Source organism: Neophocaena asiaeorientalis, unplaced genomic scaffold (genome assembly GCF_003031525.2).
Source record: "Neophocaena asiaeorientalis asiaeorientalis breed wild unplaced genomic scaffold, Neophocaena_asiaeorientalis_V1.1 scaffold363, whole genome shotgun sequence".
Classification (NCBI taxonomy): Eukaryota; Metazoa; Chordata; class Mammalia; order Artiodactyla; family Phocoenidae; genus Neophocaena; species Neophocaena asiaeorientalis.
Window position 1 is genome coordinate 927,196 of NW_020172006.1, and position 9,916 is coordinate 937,111.

The 9,916-nt window shown below is 39.4% G+C and overlaps 1 protein-coding gene across 1 annotated transcript in view; it reads right to left on the minus strand.

The window, feature by feature from the left end:
• INTS4 (integrator complex subunit 4) overlaps positions 1 to 9,916 on the minus strand; it is a 106,182-nt gene that overhangs the window by 78,947 nt on the left and 17,319 nt on the right. The window contains exon 4 of the mRNA XM_024749408.1: positions 6,090 to 6,196. Within this exon, the coding sequence (XP_024605176.1) occupies positions 6,090 to 6,196 (107 nt within the window). The remainder of the gene's footprint in view (positions 1 to 6,089; positions 6,197 to 9,916) is intronic.

Below are 9,916 nucleotides of genomic sequence, written 5' to 3' on the forward strand. Positions count from 1 at the left end.
CTGGCGTGTACTTTTAAAAAAACAACCTGCTTAAGAAGAAAAGGGAAACAGGTGGGGAAAAGAAGGACAGGTAGTGGCAAAAAAGAGAAAACAGAGAAGGGTCAGAGGTAAAAGTGGGCCAGCTGGATGAAACAGCCCTGCTGATGTGGAACACACAAGCATAAACTTTCCAGTGATAGCTGTCTAACAAGAGGGCAGTCTGTCAGGAAAGGTACTAAGCACCTGTTAATGGTTCACATCAGAATGCTCCAAGGGGAAATTCCTGAACTAAATGGACCTGAACTTTCTGTGTGAAGCTATGTTCTATGTGAAATTAGACTAGGTAGGTAGGCTTACTTAGAGGAGAGAACAAAGGAAACCTGGAGAGAAAGCTCAGGTGCAGAGGGTGGGGCTCTCAGAGAGGTATCGTCTCCTTATAAAAATGTCTCAATCAAGCATTTTAGATCAGAGTTAGTTCATGCCTCCAAGTTATTTAAGCTACAGAAATGTGAAACATATACTTTTAAGTGATCACAATGTCATGTATAGTAAGGGCTCAAAATTATCCAACAAAATAACACACTGAAACTGAGAAGTTAAGAGAAATTTCCAGATATGAAGCTGACAATGACTCTCTGTCAGAGTTAATACAGCAAAGTTGTTCTTTTTTTTTAAACTATTTTTATTTAGTATGGAAGCATCATTTGTCATAACTAAACTGCTAACTGAACCACCAGCCCCTGGAAGACTGCTGCAATTGTTACAAATACTTTATTTGATTTTCAAACAAATTAAAGCATTCTAGTTCCTATTAAGGTAACCAAGGCAACACGGATTCATAACCAGCCTATTACTGCACACTGAATGTTAGCCCAAAAGAGATCATAAGTCTAAATCACACCCTCAGGGCAGCAACTACAGTTTTATGATGTCCTTCCCCCACATGTCACTACTTACATCACGGTTATCATCACTAATAGCTGCCTAGTGTCTGCTCTGCAGATGATGCTATTTTGGTCTTATACCCAGGCCATTAAAGTGCCATCATTTCTCTATTAATGGAGTGAGTAAGCAATCCACATCCCTGATAATAAGAGCGATCCATGTCAAAAATAAAATAAGCTAAACCAATCAGTTTAAAACTATTGCTACAGGAAAAAAAATCAATGATTAAGTATATCAAGAAAATCTAAGACTGAGGTTAAATAAGACAAGAATACCTTACTGACTCACTCAGTTTCAATACGGATATTTTTTTCTTTTTTGGGAGGGGGAGGGAGGCAGCACACTGCACGGCTTGTGGGCTTTTAGGGCCCCGACCCGAGATTGAACCCCAGCCACGTCACTGACAGCACTAAGTCCTAACCACTGGACCGCCAATTCCCATCAATATGGATTCCCATCAATATGGATTGTTTTTAAGCACAGATAAAAATTCAGTGTACTTAGCAATGGAAATGATTCTAACAGACAACCTCTCCTAACAAACAACACATAATATCTGTTTGGGTAGTATTTGATAAATGTTAAAATGCTGTATGTTGGGCTTCCCTGGTGGCGCAGTGGTTGAGAGTCCGCCTGCCGATGCAGGGGACATGGGTTCGTGCCCCGGTCCGGGAAGATCCCACATGCCGCGGAGCGGCTGGGCCCGTGAGCCATGGCCGCTGACCCTGCGCGTCCGGAGCCTGTGCTCTGCCACGGGAGAGGCCACAACAGTGAGAGGCCCATGTACCGCAAAAAAAAAAAAAAAAAAATGCTGTATGTTTCTATCTTTTGCCTTAAGAGCTTGATGTTTTGATACTTTTGCCACAGAATTAAAGGAACAGAAAAAAACAGAGAGAATGGAAGAGAAGGTGAGATGGAAACAGAAAAACAAAGAATTAAACTAGGCTCTAAGGAAGCCATATAAGCAAAAATGACAAGATATTTATTCTTCTAGAAAAATCTTCACAGATAGGAAAGAAAGCAGAAGACCTCTAATTTCAGTTGTGCGAATCCTACACAAGAAAAGACTAATTTCCTGGCCAAATCTAAATCTCATCATCTCTCAAATGAAGACTAGCTGTACAATGTACCTCAAAGGATTACTAACAGGATAAAATGAGATGAATTTTGAAACGTTAAGAGTACCCAAAAGCATGACTTTCTTCCTACTGTGAAACAAAAAATATGGCAGATTCACATCTTACATTTTAAAAATATATAAAGGAGCAATATGAACTTCAAAAAAATAATAAGGATAAAGGACTTCCCTGCTGGTCCAGTGGTTAAGAATCCGCCTTCCAATGCAGGGGACGTGGTTCAATCCCTGGTCGGGGAACTAAGATCCCACATGCCGTCAGGCAACTAAAGCCCGTGTGCCACAACTACTGAGCCCCCACGCTCCTTTTCTTTTCTGTCAGGTCAGCGGAAATAGCCTCTTTTCACTTCTGATTCTAATAATTTGAGCCTTCTTTTCCTCCTTTCCAAAACTAAAGGTTTATCAATTTTGTTGATCTTTTCAAATAACAAGCTTTTGGTTCTCTGATTTTTCTCTAATGTTTTTCTACTCTTGATTTCATTAATTTCTCCTCTAGTTTTTCGTATTTCCTTCTTTCTGCATGCTTTATATTTAGTGTGCTCTTCTTTATACAGCGTCTTAAGGTGGAAGGTTAGGGTACTGGTATGAGATCTTTCTTCTTTTTTACTATAGACACTAATTGCTATAAATTTCCCTCTCGGCATTGCATTAGATACAGCCCAGTTTTGGTATGTTGTGTCTTCATTTTCACTCATCTCAAAGTATTTTCTAATTTCCCTACTGATTTCTTCTTTGACCCATTGGTTAAATAGGAGTATGCTGTTTAATTTCCACATATTTGTGCTTTTCCTAACTTTTTTCTGTTACTCAACCAATTTCATTCCATTGTAGTTGAAAAATATACTTTGCATTATTTCTATCAAAAGAGTGAATGTTATTGTATGTGAATCATATCTGTATGGCACACTGTATGGCAAAAATTACAGACAAAATAGCACCAGGCAATAGAAACAGTAACTGTAGCTATGAATCATAGTCTTTATTTATGCGAATTTGCAAAAACTTGTGACAGATATGCCATTTCCAGGTAGTTCAAATTTTTACCCTATTACAAATGGTGAAGAAATGCACAAAAACTCCATATGAGAAACTGGAAAACATGAAAAGCTCATTCTCAAGAGAGGCAAATGAAGAACAAATATGAGGTCTCACTAGTAATCTTTTAAAAAGGAAATTTTAAAAAATGAAACTCCATTTTCCTCCTACCAAATTAACAGGTTTATCTCTTGTTTAAATCTCAATCTCTTGTTTAATATCCAATGTTAGAAAAACAGGTGAAATTAGGCACTCTCATATACTGTTGATGGGCATATAAACTGGAATACTTTGGAAAACAATTTGGCAAAAGTATCAAAAGCCTTACAAAAAACTCTAAATGCTTTCATCTAGTAATTCTACTGTAACAATCTGTGTTTAGGAAATAACCCTAAATACAGAAAATACTTTAGACTAATCACATTCACTGTACTATTATTTACAATTTTAAAAAATGGCTACAATATAAATGTCCAATAATAGGAGAATAGTTAGGACAAACTATGGTTTAATTACTGGACAAAATATCATGCAACCATTAAAAATATTTATAAAACATTTACAATATAAGGAAAATACTTTTGTTACGTTAGTGAAAAAGCAAAATTGAACATAGAATATGATTACAGCTACATGTGTAAAAAGAAAAGCAATCGGGCTTCCCTGGTGGCGCAGTGGTTGACAGTCTGCCTGCCAATGCAGGAGACACGGGTTCGTGCCCTGGTCCGGGAGGATTCCACATGCCGCGGAGCAGCTGGGCCCGTGAGCCATGGCCGCGGAGCCTGCACTCCGCGACGGGAGAGGCCACAACAGTGAGGGGCTCGCGTACCACAAAAAAAGAAAAAAAAAAGCAATCAATCTGTATACAGAAAAAAAATTCAGAAAGCATACATCAAAAGACCAATAATAATGGTTGCCTTTATAATGGTTGAGTGTAGTTCTTTCTTTATACTTTTTAGTATCTTTCCAAAGTTCCATGAGAATAAATTTTTATAATAAAAGGTTTATTCAAAACAAATTTAAGAAACTGTTACTTCTAGCAGAACAATCCACTGAGTACAACACCTCTCTCACAAGCAAAACCTCCCAGGTATATATATATATATATACTCTCACATGGGAGATACACTTACTCTCTCAAACACATAATCCCTAGTTTTTTCCACTTAAGCTTTTAATACTGTACTTCTCAAAGTGTTCTGGGTTTGTTTATTGTTGTCGTTTATTAAGATAAATGAAATACTCTTTTCTGGGGTTCAGAAATGGCTTTCTAATTCCATGAATATAACCCTTCCACAATTCAAACATATGTCTCCTTATATTCTCAAAATAAATTTACCAAAAAGATTAAAACTAAAGCCAATTGTCAGAACACTCTTTGACATAAATCACAGCAAGATCCTTTTTGACCCACCTCCTAGAGAAATGGAAATAAAAATAAACAACTGGGACCTAATGAAACTTTAAAGCTTTTGCACAGCAAAGGAAACCATAAGCAAGATAAAAAGACAACCCTCAGAATGGGAGAAAATATTTGCAAACAAAGCAACTGACAAAGGATTACTCTCCAAAATATACAAGCACTCATGCAGCTCAATATCAAAAAAACAAACAACCCAATCCAAAGATGGGCAGAAGACCTAAACAGACATTTCTCCAAAGAAGATACAGAGTGCCAACAAACACATGAAAGGATGCTCAACATCATTAATCATTAGAGAAATGCAAATCAAAACTACAATGAGGTATCACCTCACACCAGTCAGAATGGCCATCATCAAAAAAATCTACAAACAAGAATGGACTTGAGGACAAGGGGAGGGGGAAGGGTAAGCTGGGATGAAGTGAGAGAGTGGCATGGACATATATACACTACCAAATGTAAAACAGATAGCTAGTGGGAAGGAGCCACATAGCACAAGGAGAGCAGCTCGGTGTTCTGTGACCACCTAGAGGGGTGGGATAGGGAGGGCGGGAGGGAGACGCAAAAGGGAAGGGATATGAGGATATGTGAATGCGTATAGCTGATTCACTCTGTTATACAGCAGAAACTAACACAACAATGTAAAGCAATTATACTCCAATAAAGATGTTAGCAACAACAACAAAAAAGTAAAGTCAATTCTACAAAGTTTAGGAACTGGTGTTATGCACAAAAGACAGCTAATAAAAAGCTCCAAATTAAGTCCAAAGGCACAACTGGGCTTCCCTGGTGGCGCAGTGGGTGAGTGTCCGCCTGCCGATGCAGGGGACGTAGGTTCGTGCCCCGGTCCGGGAAGATCCCACATGCCGCGAAGCGGCTAGGCCCGTGAGCCATGGCCACTGAGCTTGCGCATCCGGAGCCTGTGCTCCGCAACGGGAGGGGCCACAACAGTGAGAGGCCCGCGTACCGCAAAAAAAAAAAACAAAAGGCACAACTAATGTACATACAATTTTTTATAATCAGATAAACAAAAAAAATTTCCGAAACACTTGTGTCTAGTTGGTCTGTTTATTGAGGCAACAAAGTATCATAAAAAGAATGTGGACTTTGGAATCAGAAAAAGGAGTTTATGCCCTGGTTCTGCAACTTCCTAACTGCGAAAACTTGGGGAAACTAAACTTCTCCAACCTCAATTCCCACCTTAGTAAAAAAGGTATAACAGCACTTCCCTAAAGGACTATGAGGAACAAATGAAAAACTGGGTACAAAGTACTGTAATAAGCAGAGTGCATGTATTAGGTTCAGGATACATGGTAGTTCCTATGATTATTTTCATTTCTTTTGGGAGGATGAGGAAGCTCATTTTATAACAAGTTACTCAACTTTATTCCTAATCCAACATCAAGAAACAAAAAAATGAGGCAGCTCTTAAAACCATTAAGAGTCCCTGGCAATTCTCAGTTATAGATTTAGGATGGAGGTAAGCAGATCTTACAGCTCGTATCACCTCTCCAGATAATGCAAAACTGTTCAAGAAAGATGCAACCCTGTGTCTAACAATTATATTCTTACCTTGCAGGCTACATCAACTAATCGCATCTGGATAGCTTGATTGTCTGGGAGTTTAGTGCCAATTGCAAGCAGAGTGTCCAACAGCTGAGCTAGGACTTGATGAGACTCTAGAAAGGAAGATGGAAAGTTGGGTTTTAGAATTTCAAAAGGAGATCACTATAGAAACTAAATTTACTTGGGTAAAGAATGTAGATTTTTGTCAGCTGGGTTCTACTATTTGATCCCTAATTCCCTTCAACTAAATTCCTAAAGGGATCATGTCTAAAAATTTGAGTCCTCCACAGGATGGTGCATAGTGCTCCAAAAATGTTTAGTGCTTGACTAATTCAAGGGCTTTTCATTGCCTTCAAGATAAAGTCTAAATTCCTTAGTAGGGCATGCATACATACATACATACATACATACCAGTCCCGCCATGATGTCCAGCCCTCCCTACTTTTCTAGCCTCATCTATTTCAGGTCTCCTCTAGCACCCTTTTCCCCAATTACTTATAATTTGCTCAGGCCAACTTCCCTACCTAGAATGCCTTCATCTACATCCAACTCCATTTTCAACCCTACTCCCCAGGGAGCACCTACTAATCCTGAAGTGTCACCTCCTGTATGGTACTTTTCCTTCTTCCCCTAAAAAAATTAACCATTTCTTCCTCATGCTTCCACTGAATCAGCTGTAACACTTTACGATACTTATTTATTTGTATATCAGACAAAACCAGGAGACTGAAAGATCCTTAAGGGCAAGGACTGTGTTTTATTCACCTTTGTATTCTCAGAATCTAGCGCGACTCATTATATGCCCAACAGATGCTTAATAAATGGGCAAACAGCCAATTCTAAGTGAATCACTATCAGTCACCTTAGCCAGATTCTCTTCTTTGTCTAAATTCTCTTCTTTGTTCCAAAATACGGCTCTTATGGTATGGTAGTGTTAGTGGTATACAAGAGGATTTAGGTGGCATTAGGAAAATCATTTTTATATTAATAACCTTGTACAGGCATACCTTGTTTCACTATGCTTCACTTTACTGCACTTTGCAGATACTGTACTACATTTTTTACAAATTGAAGGTTTGTCTCAACCCTGCAACAAACAAGTCTATCAGTGCCATTTTCAACAGCACTGCTCACTTCATGTCTCTGTCACCTTTTGGTAATTCTTGAAATATTTCAAACTTTCATTATTATATTTGTTATGGTGATTTGTGATCAATGATCTTTGATACTACTATTGCAAAAAGATAATGACTCACTAAAGGCTCAGATTATGGTTAACATTTTTTAGCAATACAGTATTAAGGTAGTACATTCTTTTTAGACATAATGCTATTGCACACTTAATCGACTACAGTATAGTGTAGACATTACTTTTATCTGCACTGGGAAATCAAAAAACTTGTGTGACTTGCTTTATTGTGATATTCATTTTACTGTGGTGGTCTGGAACAGAACCTGCAATATCTCAGAGGTATGCTTGTACATATTTTAATGAACAAAATAAAAATTGCAGTTATTATGTTGATGACATTAATTTTCTTTTACCTTTACTAATATAGTCTCTTTAAATTAATTTTATTTAACTAAAAAATAATTGTCCACTTAAAAACATTAAGTAAACCATAATACAGATGTGAAACAAATATGTCAAAAATGGTATGATATATAAATGACCAAAGCTCAGAAAACACTGGTTAAATCATCTCTTACTAAGACTTCCAGTAAGACACAATAGACTGAACATATCTGTTTATCACTAATTCTTTCCAAACCTCATTAACATATAAGCGTAAAGAAATTTCAAAGGTATAAACTTACAAGGACAAAGAAAACAGGAGAAGAAAGGTAAGCAGACAAGAAAAGTCAACAAATTTTTCCGAGATGGAAAGCAGATAAAAAGTCTATGGCAGCTCAGTGCTTTGTGACCACCTAGAGGGGTGGGATACGGAGGGTGGGAGGGAGGCACAAGAGGGAGGAGATATGGGGAGATATATATATATATATATATATAGCTGATTCACTTCGTTATAAAGCAGAAACTAACACACCATTGTAAAGCAATTATATTCCAATAAAGATGTTAAAAAAATACTTAGTATGCCAATAAATAAAAATTTTTAAAAAGTCTGTGGCAAAACTGAGATATCTAATACTAAATGACTACTGAGGAGGGTGTCGTGACAGAGCAAATAAATTCTAGCCATACGCCCAGAAAGATTCAGGAATTGTAGATTTTAAAAAAGACAACCAGGGCTTCCCTGGTGGCACAGTGGTTGAGAGTCCGCCTGCCGATGCAGGGAACTGCCCCGTTCGTGCCCCAGTCCGGGAGGGTCCCACGTGCCGCGGAGTGGCTGGCCCCGTGAGCCATGGCCGCTGAGCCTGCGCGTCCGGAGCCTGTGCACCGCAACAGGAGAGGCCACAACAGTGAGAGGCCCACGTACCACAAAATAAATAAATAAATAAAAAGACAACCAAAACAGGGATGAGGCAGGGATTTGTTTGAAGTGTCTATAAGAAGTAGTTGGACCCCTGCCTCCTTCCCTATCCTATATAACCAAGTAACCACTGAAATAGGAGGTTTGTTCTCTATAAAAATTAGGACAGAAAGGATCTAATTTGGGGAATACTAGGTGAGGACAGGGAGGAAATATAATGAAGAAGAGAAGATTAAGAGATAATCAACATATTGAAAATGAGACTCCCTCCCTCTCCCTAGCTCCCTTCAGTTGCTTTGGCTAAAAATAAAAACATAGCAGCCAGGCATTTCTCTGTCTTCCTAGCAGGAGAGTCAAAAGCTGATGGGTGCCACAGAAAAACAGCAAAAAACACTAATATTTAATGGTCCTCCAAAGACATAAAGGATCATCTTAGAGTGGGGCCTACCAGCTGACTCTATTCTTTATTCTGCTCCTCTGCAGTTATTCCCACCATTCAATCTTCCAGCTCACTTACTTAATGTTCTGCCTCAGTTATTCTACTACTGATTCCTTCTAGTGCATTTTTCATCTCAGTTATTGTGTTGTTCATCACTGTTTGTTTGTTCTTTAGTTCTTCTAGGTCTTTGTTAAACATTTCTTGTATTTTCTCAATCCGTGCCTCCATTCTATTTCCGAGATTTTGGACCTTTACTATCATTACTCTGAATTCTTTTTCAGGTAGGTTGCCTATTAACACTTCATTTATTTGATTTTGTAGGTTTTTACCCTGCTCCTTTGTCTGTAACATTTTTCTGTCGTCTCATTTTTTCTGAGGTATGGGACTGTATTCCTGCCTTACTTGTTGTTTGGCCTAAGGCATCCAGCACTGACGTTTGCAAGCAGTTGGGTAGAGTCGGGTCTTGGTGCTGAGATAAGGACCTCCGGGGAGACCTCACTCCAATTAATATTCCCTGGGGTCTGAGGTACTCTGTTAGTCTAGCAGTTTGGTTTTTTTTGTTGTTTTTTTTTTACGCGGGCCTCTCACTGTTGTGGCCTCTCCAGCTGCGGAGCACAGGCTCCGGACGTGCAGGCTCAGCAGCCATGGCTCACGGGCCCAGCCGCTCTGCGGCATGTGGGATCTTCCCGGACCGGGGCACGAACCCGTGTCCCCTGCATTGGCAGGCAGACTCCCAACCACTGCGCCACCAGGGAAGCCCAGTCTAGCAGTTTGGACTCGACACTCCCACCAAGGAGCTCAGCCCCAACCCCCGGTCTGGGAACCAAGATCCTGTAAGCCACACAGCATAGCAATAGAAAAACACACACACACAAAGGAGCAGTACAGGGGCTTCCCTGGTGGCGCAGTGGTTGAGAGTCCACCTGCCGATACAGGGACACGGGTTTGTGCCCTGGTCC